The following is a 17,857-nucleotide window of genomic DNA, read 5'->3' on the forward strand; positions in this document are numbered from 1 at the left end:
AGACAAGAGATGCATGCCCTGGATAGAGAAAGAGCGATGATCGTGGGCAGGTGAACCCTACTGCATTCTGCGGTGATGGCTATCGATCTGTCTACCACCACAAGCGCTGCCGCGCTCCGCAATCCTGGCGGCAGATCCCACCATCTTTGCGCGGAATGTGTGGACTGTCAACGTTGCCATCCGCCGTGTATTTGCTGCGGAGCCGCGACCTCTTGTTGATCACAATGCCCCGACCAGATTTTGGACTTTTGCAGGACCAAAGTGTAGAGCTCCCCTGTATCCCCTTTGCATGCACGCAGGAGCAGGGCTTCCATGCGCGTATGGCGTGCAGCAGCACGCCTCCCAAACATTGTTTACGTGGAAACCCCGCTATGCCCAAGATGGTCAGGTACCGCTTCAGAGTTCTGGCCAATGACTCGACGATGACAACTGACAGCCTGTATCCTACGATCTCCGGCCATCAACCTGTTTTACAAAGCACGACAGCAGAGGTGTAGACGGCTCTTGGACTCGTTGCTACGGTCGCCACGTCATCGTTCAATGTACACATGAACATCGAAGCTCTCTCCTCGTGCATCCTCAACCCTCAACCACCATTGCTATTCTTAGCCACGCTGTGCCAGATTTCATGCGCCAACAACCACGACTTGGCCGAGTCAAGCGAACTGGAAACTTGAGCAGTGTCAACAGTACGTGGGCTGCATCAGACTCATGCTGTCGAAAAGCACGTCAAGAAGCGAGCGAAGTGAAGGTGTGAGGTAGAATCCGGGGCAATGCCCACAATGTTCATATCTATCAACGCTTCGCACACAGCGTCCCCCATGTAGATGTTGCAGTGCCAAGTTGTGGAAAATTGTGGTGACAAGCGCAGTCTCTAGATCACTACCCAACACAGCATATTGTGACCGAGAGATGAGACGCGAGTGCCAGCGTTAGTAATGCGAAGCAGTTGGCAATAAAGATGCTTCCAAACCATCGATGCTCAAATCACCAAACGAACCACCCAGCACACCGAGGCCATCAAGTCCGTCGTTCAAAAGACCAGCATTAGCCAAGTTACCACTTGGTATTGTTGGCGGAAGGAGACCAGCTAACCCGCCGCTTGCTGCGAGTCCTAGAGGAGACCCAGACTGCATTATCCCACCAGACGTGAGCAAATGCCTGTCCATATGCTCTTGCCCCAAGATGGTCCTTCGTATGCCGCCATTCCCTCCAGCTCGAAGCATAGCATTCGCCAGCTCAGCATCTTCTCTGAAAGCGCGACTCTGTTCCAGCAACTCGCGAAATTGCTGCGGATATCGCGTCTTGATCTTGCGCATATTCGAGATGGAATAGCTGCCAGAAAGTACACCTCGGGCATGAGCCAACGGGTGCACGGAGGGCGTATCTATCAGAGACCCAATGTGTGAGCGGCCAGGACATCGGTACAAAAACCGTCTTGCCCATCTATGCAATTCTGAATGCAGCGGATTCTTCGAAGGTGGCTCGATGTTGTATATTGCTTTCAGCAGAGCAATCGGATCCTCACTTGTAACTGGGATCCTGTATAGCTGCTGGATAGCACGAGTCATCAACTCTTCGAATTTCATGCTCTCACCAGCTTTGAAAACTTTCACGTGCGTAATCGCACTTTCATCCTTGTTGATCAGTGCCATTTGTTGCAGCCGAGGATCTTGGGGCATAATCAGCACTGGAGGACCGTGGCCCTGCGTGATAGGATATTGTGCTGCCTGATCCAGTGGGGTGGCGAGGTACCCATCTTTGTTGATGAAGTCGTAGATACACCTAAAGGTTTTGATATCGCAGCTCGGTATTGCGAGTTCGAATTTCAGGAATGTTGTGAGCGGTTCTTTCAAGCTTTTGAACTTCAGAGCCTTTTCTCTCTTCGCCATGATTCGTTTTGGTTCGGCAGTAGTGCCATCGTCGTAAAGCAGCTCTATGTATGTTGCAGAAGGCGGCGCATGGATCCTGAGAAACTCTTCAAACGTTTCCCCATCTGTAAAGTCCCAGATTTTGTCGCCTTTTGCCGCCATTTCCGCCTCAAGAGCTTTGGAGTATTCAGTGACTTGCCAATTTTTGATTTGATGCCTACTGACGTGGCGGTTGTCGTGATTGCAATGCGTCCGCCCATCATGCAGCATTGCGGCGTGTCCATGCCCTCGAGGGTCCACAGCAAGGAGCATGCCGTCCAGTGGGTATAGCGGAGGCGGCGGAGGCACAAAGAGCGTGTTGTTCTGCACCATGCGTCTTTTCGAGGCGTGAAAAATGAGGTCCAATGTTCCATCTACACAATTAACCGTTATGTCTCTGATGGTCATCAGGATAACACCAAAATGTAGTCCGTCCATCATCCTGTCATCTGGTGTATCGTCTTTGGGTTGTGCACCACAGCACACGAGCAGGAATGCATGAATCATTTGATGTATCATGGCGCATAACAAGTCGTCAATGTCTGCTGTATCATCCTCAAAAGGCGTGCGGTTGAGATCGATGCATACTCGTGCTATCTCAGGTATGACTTTGGGCGCAGAGGTGACTCCAGGCAAATTACTCGGCATTGATCTCCAGCGAAGATACACTGCGCCTTGTAGCTTTCCAGCGAAGAGCTTGTCATCGAGTAGGTCGAAGAACATGTATGCGAAATCCGGGCCCATGTAGTCATCGTCCAATTCTCGTAGCGTGTCGATAGCATCTGTCACTTCTGTCGCGCTGCTGAACAGATATCGATAGAGCCACGCCGTAGCATATTCCAGCGTCCAACCCAAATCGCCAGGTGCTGCGATGCTTCTGTCTGTTAGGCAAGAAATGCCTTTGCTTCCCCTCAAGAATCTTCCTCCCCAAATTGCAGAAGGATAATGGCTCGCGATTTGTACATTTTGAAACAGCCCACCACCGGGCACTGGGCCAGAGAAGCACCTAGATGGTATTCTGCGCCGGACGACTCCTCCAAAGCCTCCGTAATGTATGTCTGGCTGATTGTGCGGCCGGGGGAATGCCACTATGTTGCTGGAGCCTGGGTACCAGTTCGACACGGCCATAGAGACGGTGCAAAGTTGGTGTGACGCCTGCAGAAACGGAACCAAAGGCACGCATTGTGGAGGTCAAAAAGCCAGGGCAATTTTTGTGGTGCTCTTAAAAGACAGCCGTTCGTCCCTCACCGATATCTCGCCCGAGTCCGACATGATGGCCATGGAGTGTGGTATACGCACGTTTGACTAACACCGCATGAAGACAACCAGCGGGTTCCACGTCATGCGCAGTTTGCGATCACAGCAGCGTGGCTATCGCCCGTCACGATTTCTCAGGTGTCGCTAGTGCACAGAGCCGCCGGTTGTGTAAGATCTGATGCGAAAGTCGACGCGCGTGTCCGTTGTCCTATCATCGCTCCGGCTCGATGCAGCAAACATTTCGGCATCCCTGTGCGTTGCTACGTCGCATATTGCCAAGCCAGTACCTTCGTGGCCCATTAAGTTAGTCCGTCACAGCGGAAGCGGCTGTGTACTTGGCCAGTCGAACGGAATCGTTATCCAATGGGTTTGTTTTCGCAGTCACCGCTGTAAACTTACGTGAATAGTGTCGCCTGCTCGCAGTGTCAACAAATTCGTTTAACTATGTACGCTCTCACCTGGAAGCACTAATGAGCATGCCATAATTACAAGTCGTTCATCCGTGCAACACATCATCGTTCAAATTCTGTCTGGCACAACACCACGTGATCGTGGAAACCCAAATTTTGCAGTCCACTCATCCACGGCGGGGCAATATACCAACTTAGTATGCACCAGGAGGACCTCCTGGGCGATAATCACTCCTTCCGTCGCTCGTTCGGCCACTGTCCTGGTACTTCCTTCGCAGAGCTTGCAGTCGCTTCTTCTTGGTGTGTGCATTGATGTATGTACCAATGATGAAGCCGATCAGGTTGAAGAAGGGGACCCAGACTTCATTTGGCAGGAATGCCTGCGCGAATGCGAGGGCGATTGGCGAAGTTATCCATGAGACTTTCATGACTGGCATGAATCCAGCTTTTACAGTGGCTCGAATCTGGTGGAAGGTTCGTGCGCCTGCAATGATAGCCATTGAGGTCAAATAGACGGCGTTTTGAATCGGCGAGATCTGCTAAGGTCAGCAACGTTGTTTCACGTTCGAATCACATTGAAGCATACGATGAGGTTTGAGACGAGAATCTGCAGAATCTTGGCGCGCAAGCTCGTCCTGCCTGCAAACAGCTTTTGCAGAATTGAGATCATGACATGCCCCAGCGGAGCGCTGATGAAAGCACCGTAAACAGCCATCTTGGGCACACGGCTGGTGAAGTAGTGACCGTGCTTGCTGCGGTCCTTCGCGATCCAGGACGCGAGAAACTCCTGAGCTCCTGCCAGTGTTCCAGATGTGATCATCTTGGTACGCAGAGGGTCATCTTGCAGCTTCTTGAGATACCACTATCCTTGTCATTAGCACTCGCTCTTGCCCGCGTCCCTGACGTGCTTCGTGCTCACCGCAAGGTATCCATCCGGGCTGCCACCTTTGGTGATGGCTTCACCCACGCGATGCGCGAAGTCTTCTTTGCCAGCCGGCGGAGAGGGCGCGGCCTTACCACCCGTGGTCGTGCGGATTGTCTCCTTTTGCTCGAACTTGACTTGCGACATGACGGCGGTGGGAGTGGGGAGCGCGAGACGCGACCGGGCGTGTTCACCGAATGTCGACGCGATGAGATCGGGCCAGCGAAGCAGAGAGGGTTCCTGGGGCAGGTTCGGGGCACAGAGCCGTTGGTCCAAGCGAAGAGAGAGGTGGAGGAGGTTGGCGCGATAAGCAGGATGCGTTGTTTATTGCCTGAAGCGGCACATGGAGTTGGCCGACACGGCAACGGAGGTGCACGCGCCAGTTCACTCAACAGGCCGAGGGTCTCGCAGGCAAGGATTGGCGTGTCGGCAATCAAACTTTGGCCCTGCACCTCACGTCTGACTTCACTTCGCACGACGCGTCGAAAGCTGTCGTTGTATACTGCTGAAGCGTCGAGATTGAGGCCGGAGCGGAATGGCTCGCACGTGGCATCGGCATGTGGCTCATTACCACGCACCCTCCCAGCCCAATGGATCTGGGAAGCAGTGACTATCGACCTCCAGAGCAGCGACGTTGCGGACGCGTGCTTTCGTGAAGCGGGCAGCAGCCGAGCAGCAGCCGCTGTTCACTGTAGGAAGTCGCTGAGGCACACGCGCTCGCTGCTCGAGCATCGCTCCCTCTTGCACGCCGCTCGATGTTCGATGCTTCATCCAGATGCCACATACGCCTGTCGCAGTGAGGCCTTTGGACCCATTGCTACAGGTCGAAGCGCTGCCCGTCGAATCCGAGACTCTCCTCGCTCACTTCCATTATTTCCTGCGAGCGATCTGACCCCATGGCTGCCTACGAAAAGGTGAGTGGACACTTGCCCATGACCGCGACCTGACTGCCCGTCTTGATGACCTTATTGATCTCGCCGTCCCTGCGACTGCGTGATTCCCCTTCATAGACGAGCGGCAGAGAGAACTGACATGTGTGAAGGCGCTCCCAAGACTGCCCGCCGCCATGCCTGTGGTGCCATCTCGACAGTCCAAGTCTGTGGCTGCATACCGGCGCCCGCAATGCACCCACACGACTATGAACCGCGTGCGTGGCGTTGAATGCTCCATGTGCGGCCGGGTGCCCGACAGTGGATGGGTATACCAATGCCGACAGGACTATATTCGAAAGGAGGACAATGTGCCGGCTCCTCTCAGCGCATCGTCTGATGTCGATGGCAGCGACTCTTTCGCCGACAAAGCACGTGTCGCGGAACAACTGAAGGTGGGTGAGGGCGAGGCAGTCGATTTTGTTCGCGTGTCTGAGGACTGACTGGATGCTGCTGTAGATAAACCCCAGCGTAATCAACGGCATTCGTGCAGGCAATTTCACCACAAGCCAAGCGAACAAACTCATCGCACAGAAGAAGAATGTTCTACGCGCAATACGTGAGCAGGAACAAGGATTGCAGAAACCTCAGTTGATGCCCTCGGCCAATGGCATCATCGCAACTGCAGGCACATCCCAAGTCACACCAGCGAAGCAGACGTTCACCAACCGACGAGACAGTGCAGCCCTGTCTCCGTTGGCCCCACCTGCAAAGTGTAACTACGCCATCTGTGCAGCTTGTCGGCCATACTTCTCTGACCGCCTGTGGGCCAGCTTTGAAACGATACTCCACGAACAGACGCAAATTACTGCTGCCGATGCTGGAAGTCTGCCAATGATGGACCCTTTCATCGCTCGCACAATCGGCCTGCGTCCATCGTTCGCAAATACTCTCCGTGCTGTGCCATCCCCGTACAGCACTGAGTTCAGCGATATGGAAGCCGAATCCGCGGTATCTGTTGATTGGTCCGCTACGAATAGTGGCGAAAGTGACGCTGGTTCCCCAGAAGTACCGGACAGAAACGAGCCTCTCCCTTGCCCTGGTCCCCTTCTCTGTCCCGTTTTCAGTCGCAATCTTGGCTGCGCCTATGAGAATGAAGGTTTCGACGACGGCAAACGCTCAGAGAATCATGCGATGACTCCAGAACATTCGCGCAGCCAACTAAGCAACTATACGTATTTAGCACCGAGCACTCCGGGCGCTGCATCGACAACGGCGTCTTCGGTGAGCCTGCCAAGTACGCCGACGGCCTCTTCGATTTCCATCCTCGGCCCCGAAGATACACGCAAGACGGCCCGCGAGAAGCAACTGGAGAATGGTGCCCGTCAGCATGGCAGCACGCGCCTTGATGTAGAAGAGGCTGCGGCGCATACGCAGAGCACCGACAGCTCGAAAAACGAAGTGGATGATGGAGGTGGCGTGGCTCTCACTCACTAGAGATTAGTGTTTGCTGCAGGGCATTCGCGACAAGCAGACATTGACCCCCATAGCAATTTCGTCTGCTGTGCCATTGACTTTGTCAAAGTATTCGTACGTGGACACATCGCACAGAGTACCGATCTCGAAGGTGAAGGGGAGTGTAATGGGGAGTGGAGGGAGAGATTGCGTTACGTGTATGGTATGAACAGTATCATACAGCGACGCTTCAATCACAGTCCAATTGCAATTATCCAACTGTTCCCCCTTGGCCTACTTTCGAGGTTGCCTATAACAACTTACAAGAGCAATCCATCAGTTGACAGTGAGCAGGCTTCCTTGGCAGCAAAAGCATCGCCTCTTGAGTTCTCGGTCCGTGAAGAGACAACCGGTCGAGACGTCGACCGTTGTCGCCATGGTTTGCCTGGTAGACGGGAGCGAGCAGGAGACAGATTGGGCAGGGGTGAGATTGGCCTCAATGGGTCATGAAGGTGTGACAAGGAAAGATTGAGGTGGTACAGAAACGTCACGACACGCAGAGCAATCACAACGCGGCCGACACGCGAAGGGCATCACTGGAATTGCGGAAAGAGACTTGCGGTCGCACTCAAATATTGATGGGAGTGCTGATTGCCACATTCCTCTGTCACACCTTGCAACTTCCGCCGCCTTGCCCCTTCCCTCGCAACTTCTAACGTCGTCACTGATGATGCTTAAGCCTACATGTATGTAAACATCCTGAAACAACAGACCTCATCTCACCAACATCATCGAACATCCGGCGAAGCACTTCTACCAGCACCACAACAATCTGGCCGACTCTCCGCAACAATGAGATACCTACAGCTCCTTGCTGCCATCTTCGCGGCGTTCCAACATGCTACCGCTTTGCCTTCAGCCAACAACCTCCCGCGCAATTCGCCATCCCCGACGCTGGAACGCATCTTTCCTAAAGTCGACAGCTTGAGCCACCGCCTCAACACTCGTCAATCTAGCAATTCGACTTCATCAGCAGTCAACGCCACAGTTGAGCTGTGCACCGAGCCTCAATTCCAAGGAGAATGCGTGAACTCCACCTGGCCAGTCAACACTTGCATCGCTCTCAATGGATAGTACGTGAACTTCACTCAGCGCTTCCAGCATCATAGACCATACTGACAATACCGCAGTGCCGGTGCAGTCAGATCTATTGACCCCAAGCAAGGCTTCGAATGCCTCCTCACTCAAGGCCGCTGCAACGTTGCAACCCCGTACATTTCGATCGGATCGGACCCCACTGACACGGCCGGTGATGACCTCAGCTCTCTGGCTTGGATCGGGGAGTCGAACAGCTACATCTGCTTCACGGAGATCGAGATGCTACGTCGCTATGTCAGGATGCGATTGAGGACGCCGGTCAGAGAAGCTACCTAAGCCAGCGTGGCGGCGGATATGGTGGGAAGTGAATTTGCTACGAGCGCAAGATGAGGCGTAGGCTGGTGAAGAGATGGACTTGGATGCTAGCAGTACCCCAGAACGTGCGAGCGGAAGTGTGAAGGTGATCAAAAAGCAACAACGATGATGTGGGATGCACGAAGGATCGACAGTGCGACATAGTGGGCATCAGGGGACTTGGAGTAATGTCAAAACAGAGATGGAACTTTTGTATGCTATGTTGTTTTTGCCTGATTCTCGAGCGAGACGCTGTGACTGGCTACAACAGTGTCACAGGCAGCGCTAGTAATGGCAAGGCAAGAATTCAAGGGAAAGCAATCGCGGAGCCGTCTCGAGCCCTATACTTTGATCCGCGCTCGCCCTTCTTCAATACACAATCTGAAACAGGCACCACTTCCTGATGTGGAAAGTAGTTCGCGAAGATCGACGACCCATTTCGTCCGACCCTCGTTCAGCGATGGACGTCTGCTGCTGTGTCAGCATCTTCGAGCGTATTGCCCGTAACGCGCACGAAAATAGTCTTGGTGACCGCTTTCGATTGTTTGGAGCCAATTTGTTGAAGTGTGCCAGTCTCCTTGAACTTGAGAGTGCCGGCCAACCAGCGGCGGATCTGCTCGTGCCGCTGTGGTTTGTCAGACGGATAGAGGAAGTGGACCACAATGTTCTTGACTCTTCGATTCGGCTTTGCGGCATCGAGATCGTCGCCGTGTACGAGATACCCACCTTGTTCGTTGTGGTCAGGGTCGAGCAGGCTCAGCATCTTGTCCATGAGGCATTTCGCGATACCTTTCATAAGGTGATCCTTGTGGACGAACACTTCGATTTTGACGCTGATACGATAGCTGTCCGTGCCAGTACCGTACTCTTGTGCGCGGATGAAGCCGACGATGGTATCGGGCAGCTGCACTGGATCTTCGTCGTAGCGATATCCTTTCTTCTTTCGGCCCTTGACGACTTGACCCTTCTCGTAGGCAACGAGATACGGCAATTTGCTGACGTGCATGATCTCGCCGAATTGGTCTCGAAGTTGCATGACAGTCACTCTCTTGGTCTCTGGTACTGACGCTGTGAAATCCACATAGTAGTTGTAGATGTCGCGCACAGCCTCCATATCATCGGAGAAAGCGTAGCGAAGGAACAGTCCTTTCCCAGAGTGCTTGACGGGCCTGAGATGTTCTGGCGTCAGCCCTCCGTTCGCTAATTTTTCTGCTGCGTTCCTGGCGTCCCTCTCAGCCCGTCGCTTGACTTTCTCAGCTGTAAGGCCTCTCTTTGCAAGCTCGTACCGTCGCTTGTTGTCAGCAGCGAATTGACTGCCGAAGTCATTCTGACGATGCATCGTCTCCAGCGTGCCTTCGTCTGGACTTATGCCCTTGTGATCGTGTGTGTTGCATGGCTCAAGGAAGCTGCCGCCTCTCACGAAGCGCACCCACCAAGGCTGGGCGCCGACAAGGTCCTCATTGTCAACCGGAGGAGGGGCATTCGAATTGATGTTGTCCTGGAAGAATGTGGAAAGGGGTATGCCACCGAAGAAATGTGGCCGCACCCAATAATGCGGAACAATGTCGCCCATTGTAACGTATTTCGTGCCCTCGACAGGATCTTGGGGACTTCCAAAAGTGTAGGTGAAGCCGTCAACGACAGAGAGATCATCGATGTTAGGCTCTCGACTGATTCCCCGCATTGCCACTCCCTCCATCATGTCTAACCAGGTTTGGATCTGCTGTGAGCTCTGTCCTTTGCGGAAACTCGACCTGGAGTCCCAGTGCAGGGGTGCGGGAGGCAAGTCACTGTTCCAATTCTGAATGGTCCAGCCACCACTGTCGCGAGATGGCTGGTAGCTTGAGGCGCAGCTGTTGTTATCCTGCTTCGACCTCTTTCTATCCCAGCTGTTGGACTTGACCCGCCTGCCTTTGTCTTGCGCGACTTCATTTCGTCCTTCCCAGTCAGTCTCCCATCGCTTAGGGTCGCCTTTTGGGATATCGGAGCTCTTGCAGAATGCGGTACCACCGCGAGCTGTCGAGTTGCGCGGATTATTGCTGTGACCGCCATTGGTACCACCGCGTCCTCCTCGTCCTCCTCGTCCTCCTCGACGACCTCTGGTAGAAGCACCGCCACGTTCCATCGTCGCAGTTGATCTCGCTGCAGCGAGAGATCTTGGGTTTGGCAAACTGGACTCTGTGCTTTCGTTCTTGATCGAACAACGACTCCAGTTCAAGGACGGGTTCGGCTCTATGACCTTGACACCGAGAGATTGAAGTTTCGGGAGGATATCTTCGCTTGTGGTGGGAGATTTTGCAGGAAATCTCGAGTCATGGCTAGTGCGCTTGTTTGCCTTCGTCTGATCAGCGGCGGGAGAGCTTTCGGCCGCCTTTCTACGAAGATGCGGTGGGATTGCCATTGTTGAAGTGAGCGTTTGGTCAGTCTTGATTGTGTCGCGTTTGGAAGGGTGCTTGTTTCCCTGCAATGTGTTTCGAAGCCAGGTGGTGCGTCGTGGCTGAGATGAAGCCTGGAGTGGGGACTTTGAGTGTTGCTTCGCTGCCGAAAGTCGGTGGCTGGGGGCTTTCGACAATAGTCCACCGGTTGCTGCTGCATGCCCATTGTCGCATGACACATCGCAGGCTGTGGAACCAACCGCAGCTGGCGGAGACGTCATCTCGAGTGGTGCGTCGTCTCCATCAGCGCCGACAACACTGTCCTTGCGTGCAAGAAACGTCTTCATTTTCTTGCCGCCGCGTCTGTTCCGACGCCGCTTCGGCTGTTGCTGGGAAGCGCCTCCCTGCAGAAGCCACGACCCATCGCCCGGCTGTGCTTTTGCGTTCGACTCGTATGCCATGATGAGTCACTGCGGGCTGCGTGTGTTCGGATGATGCCTGAAAGAAGCGGACAGCCAGGAGTCGCTGAGGAAGCCGGTGGATCTCCTGACAACTTCGCATTCAGTTCGAGCACGAAAAGTCGACTTCGCCCGTCACTTGAGGCATGTACGTTTCTCACTCTACCAGAGAGCTTCCTGTAAGTGTTCAGAGGTTCGACTCTAGGTGGAGAGTGGCTGACGCAGCTTGCTGTGCTCGACGATCAATGTGTCGTAATGAGCAATGTGCAGTCCGATCGAGGTGAGAGGGTAGAGGGTGCACCTGTGCGTCCCGCCGCGTCAACGGGCAAAGCAAAGAGCTCCAGCCGACTCCTCACAAGTTCAAACAGGCAGTATGCCTTTTGGCACTCTTGTCGGATACTGCTCCCGATGAGGCGGCACGTGACCTAGTCGATTAGTCGCTCTGACTTTGCCTGTCTTCTCTCTTGTTCGACAACTGCTGCAAGTTCGAGATGCTGTCGATACTGCGCAAGGCGCGTCTCAAAGACAAGGAGATGCGGATTTTGATGCTGTGGGTGAGCCGCCGTGGAGCTTGATGAACTCGCTGATTTGTGAAGTGGTCTTGATAATGCAGGCAAGACAACGATTGTGAAGAAGATCATGGATGAGGATGTCACGGAAGTCAGTCCAACTCTTGGTTTTATCATCAAAACAATTGACTACGAGGGGTAAGCACAAGCGCGTGTGTGAGATGCATGTGATTTTGCTGATGGAGTGAGTAAAGATACAAACTAAACATTTGTGAGCCTGCTCATCCTTGTAGCACGTCCCTGGTCATCAACTAACAGCGCCCAAGGGGATGTTGGAGGCCAGAAAACACTTCGAACGTACTGGAAGAACTATTTCGAAAAGACAGACACTCTCATCTGGGTTGTTGATGCCACAGATAGAGAGCGGCTCGGAGATTGTAGAGACGAGCTCAAAGGCCTTCTCCTGCAAGAAGTCGACGCTTCCGACCATGGCGTAGCCTGGTGAGTACTTGCTGACATGTAACAGCGTCTTATGGGAGCGTCTCTGCTCATTTTCAAGAACAAGAGCGATATTGAGGGCTCCATGACAGAGGACGAGGTTCGACAGGTGAGTCCCCTGAACTGGGTTTGCAGTCCCGCCGGTTCATCGGCTCCAAAGCCAAGTCGCTGAGTAAGAATCTTACAGGGACTTCAACTGGACAACATCCGTACACACAAGTGGCACATCCTGCCTTGCTCGGCCATGACAGGATTCAATCTGCAAACTGGACTTCAATGGGTCGTGAAGGATGCGAAGGACAGGCTGTTCCTTTACTGATGCGATTGGCGGCGAGAGCAACCCGTGACTGGTGCAGTCAACGGCGGCGAGCGGAGCCATATCACAACACACATGATCCTCTGCTGGACGCTGAGAAGAGCAAGGAGGTGCGTGATATGAGTAAACATGGCAGCTTTTCCGGCCCTTGACAGGCTTGTGATGAAATGAAAATACGCCAACCTACATCTATATCAATGGCTCAGCTTCCTTTGTCGCAAGTTTCGCGGCCGAGAGCTCGGCTTGTTCAGCTGCCTCCCGATCTTCAACGGCCTTTTCGTGCTCTGTCTTGCCATCGAATTCCGCCTGATCAAGCGCAAACCCATGTGCTGGGGATGATGTACCACTCTTTGCAGGACTGATAACGCCGGAAGTCACAGCTTTCCCAGCATCGGCTTGTAACGGCTGTGGTCCAGCTTCTGCCTCTTCGGCCTGCTCTATAGCCGCTCCCGATACCGAAGTCGATGCAAAATTATCGCCGAGGGGCGTCGAAAGACCAGCCGATGCTACGGCTATGTCCTTTTTCTCCACATCGCTATTTTTGCGTGACAATTCCTCCAATTTACCTTGATCGACTACCATAGAGCCTTTGACTGAGGCGGAATCGGCGAGAGATCTGAGCGAACCAGGTTCTTTAGCAGAGCTGAGTCTCAACAGCTTTTCTCGAAGCTCTTCTAGACTTTCATCAGCTTCAGGTGTGGCTTCCTTCGGCTTTGTCTCGGTGTCAACCACTGGGGCAGTGTCTTCCTCCACCTCGATGCTCCCATCAACCATGCTCGCTCCTGGAATTGCTGAATCTGGATGATCGTCACTGCTTTGAGCGTGGATAGAACCTTGCGTAGCCGCGGTATCCTCCGCTACAGCCATAGCGGGCTCGCCAATGCTACGCTGCCCGTCATTCGCGATGTCGTGTGAGTCTGGTCCGTTACTTTGCTCACTAGTGGTAAGAGTCGAACATCAGCATTTCGCAAGTTCCACAATGCGTTTAGTCAAGCTGACGCGCAGATATGCACACGACATGAAGGAAGTGTGATGGACACACTTACACAGGTTCAATTTCTCCTGCCTCATTCGCTGGTCGAGTCTTCTTGTGTTCTCGTATGCCCAGGACAGTACCTAAAAAGCCGACCTCCTTACGATTTTCGACCTCAGCTTTGCGCCTTGCTCTCAGCTCGCCTGCGGTTGGTACTTTCTTTTTGAGACTGACCCTTCCTCCAGAGAGCCACCAAAGGGCCCTAGGGACACGTTCTTCGTCAGCTAAAGGGGCTGGAGGTCCTGGTTTGACGAAATGCCCAATGTATCTAAAGAGTCCACAGGTCAGTAGGATGTGCGGAACCGCAGCGGAGTCAAGGAGCTTAACCAAGAAAATACTACACATACGCCCGAGCACTTCGTTCAAATGGCAAAGGTCTCCCAGAGCTGCTGTCTCCACCTCGCAATCGAAGCGTCACCTTTTCTTCAGGGACTATGTCGGCGGTGCCAGCAGGTACAAATTCTCTCTGCTGAAATGTCTTGAAGATTGACGGCTTCGGCTCATGAATCGGTGTCTGATGACTGTTCTGGTCATACAAGAAGAAGGTGTCCGCCTGCTCCAATTGTTCAAGCGATCCATTCATGCGCCCGGAGAAGAACTCCCACGACTTTGGTCTGGACAGTGTCCGGCGTCGTATTGTGCTCTCGGGCGAATAGCCTTTGCCAGAGTGCGAAGACGATGTGATGTGAACGTCAGGGGTGAGTAGGAGCACCTTGAGCGTGTTCAGCAGATGCGGGATCAGCAGATCCCTGAGGGAGTGGAGCATCGCATGCTTCTCCATGTCTGATAAGCTGTCCGCTAGACTCTGGATACGGCGCAGAGGCTCGACATTGCTCTGGTGGACCAGCATGATCTGCTGTCTTCTGTCCTCCGACTGGGCAGACGTGAACGGCGTGAATGTTGCACATCTGCCAATCGTCCGCATGATCCTGTACACTTCGCCTTCCACCGGACTCAGGAATGCTGTATCAAGAGTGTGTGACAAGCGCTCTGTTTCTGACATTTGGGGGCGCCTAGGAACCGGACCCTTGAACTGCGGCTGTGATGAGATGGAGCTATGCGTGGAGGGTGTTCCTCGACGTGCCTCCTCTGTCTTGTGCCACGATGTCACATGCTCTTCTGGCAACTTCCGGTGTACTGGATTGTGCAGTAGCTGACTCGCCGGCGTTAGATAGTGCCCTTGGACCCCGTTGCAGGCCGTTGTACTGGTGTCTGGCTTCGCATACTCCGGCTCCTTGCTCAATCCTATGCTTCGGAGAATTCTTTGGCCTAGAGATGGTTTCTTAGGCATCGCTGCCATTCCGGCTTCGAGACGCCGGCTGGCGTTGAATATATCTCTGCTTCGAGGAGTATCATAGTTTTCCGGTCCACGTAAAGGTACCTCCCCGAAACTGGCGCCAGGTGCGAAGTGTTTGCTGGCGCGAAGCTGCCGTCTGCCTAAAGGATCAATGATGCTCATGTTTGCGCTGGATGTGTTGTGTTCGAAGTGCCGCAATGCAGGTACACATACAATCAGACGCTGTCTTCAATGCGGACCGAGTGAGACCAGGCTCGACGCCTTCGCAACAGGGAATAATGTTAGCATGTGCAAAGCGACAGACACTTCGAGATCACCTGGCTTTGCAACAAAGGCCGTGCTGGTCAATCTTGACAACTTAGTTCCAGGACGAAATCAGTACACCGTACCAGGTCATAGTCTCTGTAAGATGTGCTATACATAAGCTCTACTTTCAAATTGATCTGTGTCTATGTCAGCCGAAGTTCGCAATTTGTATGGTACGAGTGAGCACTCACAATCGAGTGCTCAAGAACTGCTCCGCATAGGATGTCTTACACTGCACTATAACCTCCTCTGTTCCCATTACTACCCATTTTCCCAGCTACGCCACTCGTCCAGTCTTTCACAATGTACGGAATGTCACGTATTGTGTCTCCGTGGGGAATGAGGTCCCAACCCCGTGCTCCGTAGCGGTTGTAGTTCAGCCATGAGCCGAAGATTATGTAGGTGGCGATCAGGAGGAAACCAATGATCAGAAACCATGTGAAGAATCCCCAGCTCTTGCTGCTTGACGGCGGCTTCTCCGCGTTTTCGCAAGCATACTTTGTCTTCCACTCCAAACGCAGCACACCCACATCACTCTCGTCCTCGTAACTGATCAATTGCAGTGCCTTTCCTTCATCAAGATCTGGTAGCGGTTCTTGCTTGTCGTCTCCATCTTCGCCATCCTCTCGTGTACGCAGGCCACCATCGTTGAGGGATCTGGCCATCTTTTCCTTGTCATCGAAGCCTTCAGTTCCCTCTTTCGCTGCATCACACACGAATTCAACAATGGCCTTCTGCTTGATCTTCTTCTTATCTTTGGTGTGCTCTCCGCCATGTAGCTCCACTCTGAGGCCTTCCTTCTTCGCATCCTCGTTGCTTGGGCTGCCTTTTAATCTGGTGAGCTTAGGCTCCAGCTGGCCACCACTTGACGTGGTGAACTGTCCTGCCACTGGGAAGACCGCCATGACAACCCCGTCTGCCGCCTGATCGTTGTAGAGACGCTCCACAGCGCATACTCGGCTGCCGTTCGGACATGATGTTTTCGCCTCGTCGCCTTTAGGCTTCTTCAGCGTGTCGCACACATCAATGGTAAATGTGGTGTTAACCACGGAGAATGAGTCTCGGTAGAGCCTGTGCACCTCTTTCGGCCCTCCCAACGCCTTGAGATTGAACTTCTGGCTGTCTACAACGACATTCTCACAGTCGAACGTGACGGCGGAGATTGCGGCTGGCAGCAGGAGCCAGGCTGACAGGCGTGAGATGGAAGGCATCGCTGCCTGCAGAAGGAGTCGTGTCGCGCGTCAGGGAAGAGGAGAGTCGCAGTCCGTGTTCGAAACGTGTGCAAAAGAGCGTAGAGAAGAGGTTGAAAGTTGCACAGACGATGCAAGACGTAGGCAGTGCAATAAGTTGAAGGTTGCTGGATTACGGATGAGCTCGTGCTAGCTCCGTGAAACCACCGGCCATCGTCATCTGGGGAGGCAGGCAGACTCCAAGCGCCAAGCCGTATCCACTCACTACTCACTCCTGCTTTGGACCCGACCTGAACATGAACATCAACATTGACACGAGCGCCGAGTACGGAACAGATCTAATCATGTCTTCACGCGTGAATGCAATCGATCCACAGTCCGACAGTTCTCTGATGCAGCTGCCGCAGGAATTGCGAGACTGCATCTACGGCTATGTCTTCTCGACCACCCGCTTCTGCTTCGGCGAGCGTGCTGTTGGCCGCATCGATATCGATACTCGCCGGGTCGTATCTGCGAACAGGGGAAAGTCCCTCGCTCTGCTGCGAGTCTGCAAGCGAATGCACTCAGAGATTGGCACCAGCTGGTTGTCTCAAGCCCTCTTTCACTTCGAAGATCCGACCGCATTGTTGGACAAGCTAGCTTCTGTAGACGACCACACCCGCAGCCATATTCGACATCTTCGAGTCTCTGGGGACCCTCTCAAAGTGACATGGGGCTATGATTGTGTTCATTGGCGCACATCACAAGCGCTCAAATTGCTTCCCGGCCTCAACCTCACAAGACTCACTGTTCTGGGAAACAAATACGCCAGGACTAGCTATGAGACACTCGATTCGCTGATCAAATACAGCAGCGGCTGGAAAGAACTCTACTATCTGACACACAACTCGGCGCCGCTGGGCTTCCGAGCTGTCTTTGATGCCCAGTCCAATCCGCGCATGCCCCAGCCGGATACCTGGCAGCAGGCTATCAAAGCTCGTGATGGTGAAGGTTCCTCTGTCACACTTTACCGCAGTAAGAGCCCCACGAGAGGATCTGTGCTCGACCCTGCCAAGCGTACCGTTTTGCGTCAGCATTTACGTCCTGGACAGACTGCTGCAACGTATGGCAACACGAAAGACCAGAGTCTGATGGTGCCCGGTGAGCGTGAAAAAGAGCTGCTGGTCGTTGTCGAGCGTGGCAGTGGCATCGATTGCGCCGAGAAGAATCCAGCATCCTATCTACCTTTTGGTGATCCTCGCATATTCTCTCCAGCTCGGACATGGTCTGAAGTCAAGGAATTGTCGCGAGAGATGAGAACTCTAGAGAGCTGCGGTGATGCGTCTGATGATGACAGTGAAGACGAAGATGATTGCTTACTGGACATCTATGATCATGTTGACGATTACACCTGGCCTCCTTTCCACTTCGTGAGGTGATTCCTTTGGATTACCCTCACAGGTCAAGACGTCGGATTGTCGCCAATCAATAGAAGTTTGTGAGCTTTGTCTGCAAACACGAAGATGTCGCTGCTCATCTTGGCGCCCAACAGGACTGCGCCGCGAAGATCCGTCTGACATTCAATCACCTTCTGCAGATGACTTTGGGACATGACAGCTGT

The 17,857-nt window shown here is 53.5% G+C and overlaps 9 protein-coding genes across 9 annotated transcripts; 4 read left to right on the plus strand and 5 right to left on the minus strand.

The window, feature by feature from the left end:
• Positions 1–932: 932 nt before the first annotated feature.
• RHO25_004521 (uncharacterized protein) lies at positions 933–3,038 on the minus strand (the record flags this gene model as incomplete). Its single annotated transcript, XM_023595442.2, has 1 exon — positions 933–3,038. One exon carries the CDS (start codon positions 3,036–3,038, stop codon positions 933–935), a length of 2,106 nt encoding a protein of 701 aa, XP_023456892.1.
• Positions 3,039–3,771: 733 nt separating this feature from the next.
• Positions 3,772–4,646, minus strand: RHO25_004522 (uncharacterized protein; the record flags this gene model as incomplete). Its single annotated transcript, XM_023595443.2, has 3 exons — positions 3,772–4,113; positions 4,164–4,439; positions 4,497–4,646. 3 exons carry the CDS (start codon positions 4,644–4,646, stop codon positions 3,772–3,774), a joined length of 768 nt encoding a protein of 255 aa, XP_023457016.1.
• A 919-nt stretch (positions 4,647–5,565) lies between these two features.
• Positions 5,566–6,865, plus strand: RHO25_004523 (uncharacterized protein; the record flags this gene model as incomplete). The annotated part of the gene is made up of 2 exons (XM_023595444.2): positions 5,566–5,823; positions 5,888–6,865. The coding sequence occupies 2 exons, from the start codon at positions 5,566–5,568 to the stop codon at positions 6,863–6,865; spliced, it is 1,236 nt and encodes a 411-aa protein (XP_023456726.2).
• Positions 6,866–7,675: 810 nt separating this feature from the next.
• On the plus strand, positions 7,676–8,257 carry RHO25_004524 (uncharacterized protein; the record flags this gene model as incomplete). Its single annotated transcript, XM_065602565.1, has 2 exons — positions 7,676–7,956; positions 8,014–8,257. The coding sequence occupies 2 exons, from the start codon at positions 7,676–7,678 to the stop codon at positions 8,255–8,257; spliced, it is 525 nt and encodes a 174-aa protein (XP_065458637.1).
• Positions 8,258–8,729: 472 nt separating this feature from the next.
• RHO25_004525 (uncharacterized protein) lies at positions 8,730–11,111 on the minus strand (the record flags this gene model as incomplete). Its single annotated transcript, XM_023595445.2, has 1 exon — positions 8,730–11,111. One exon carries the CDS (start codon positions 11,109–11,111, stop codon positions 8,730–8,732), a length of 2,382 nt encoding a protein of 793 aa, XP_023456725.1.
• A 488-nt stretch (positions 11,112–11,599) lies between these two features.
• RHO25_004526 (uncharacterized protein) lies at positions 11,600–12,434 on the plus strand (the record flags this gene model as incomplete). The annotated part of the gene is made up of 6 exons (XM_023595446.2): positions 11,600–11,658; positions 11,705–11,815; positions 11,872–11,888; positions 11,944–12,089; positions 12,144–12,224; positions 12,303–12,434. 6 exons carry the CDS (start codon positions 11,600–11,602, stop codon positions 12,432–12,434), a joined length of 546 nt encoding a protein of 181 aa, XP_023457013.1.
• Positions 12,435–12,620: 186 nt separating this feature from the next.
• Positions 12,621–14,923, minus strand: RHO25_004527 (uncharacterized protein; the record flags this gene model as incomplete). Its single annotated transcript, XM_065602566.1, has 3 exons — positions 12,621–13,368; positions 13,478–13,732; positions 13,812–14,923. 3 exons carry the CDS (start codon positions 14,921–14,923, stop codon positions 12,621–12,623), a joined length of 2,115 nt encoding a protein of 704 aa, XP_065458638.1.
• A 371-nt stretch (positions 14,924–15,294) lies between these two features.
• Positions 15,295–16,278, minus strand: RHO25_004528 (uncharacterized protein; the record flags this gene model as incomplete). The annotated part of the gene is made up of 1 exon (XM_023595448.2): positions 15,295–16,278. The coding sequence occupies one exon, from the start codon at positions 16,276–16,278 to the stop codon at positions 15,295–15,297; it is 984 nt and encodes a 327-aa protein (XP_023457011.1).
• Positions 16,279–16,553: 275 nt separating this feature from the next.
• Positions 16,554–17,675, plus strand: RHO25_004529 (uncharacterized protein; the record flags this gene model as incomplete). The annotated part of the gene is made up of 1 exon (XM_023595449.1): positions 16,554–17,675. The coding sequence occupies one exon, from the start codon at positions 16,554–16,556 to the stop codon at positions 17,673–17,675; it is 1,122 nt and encodes a 373-aa protein (XP_023457262.1).
• Between the last annotated feature and the right edge of the window lie 182 nt (positions 17,676–17,857).

The sequence above is a fragment of the Cercospora beticola genome, chromosome 3 (assembly GCF_033473495.1).
Source record: "Cercospora beticola chromosome 3, complete sequence".
In the NCBI taxonomy this organism is placed as follows: Eukaryota; Fungi; Ascomycota; class Dothideomycetes; order Mycosphaerellales; family Mycosphaerellaceae; genus Cercospora; species Cercospora beticola.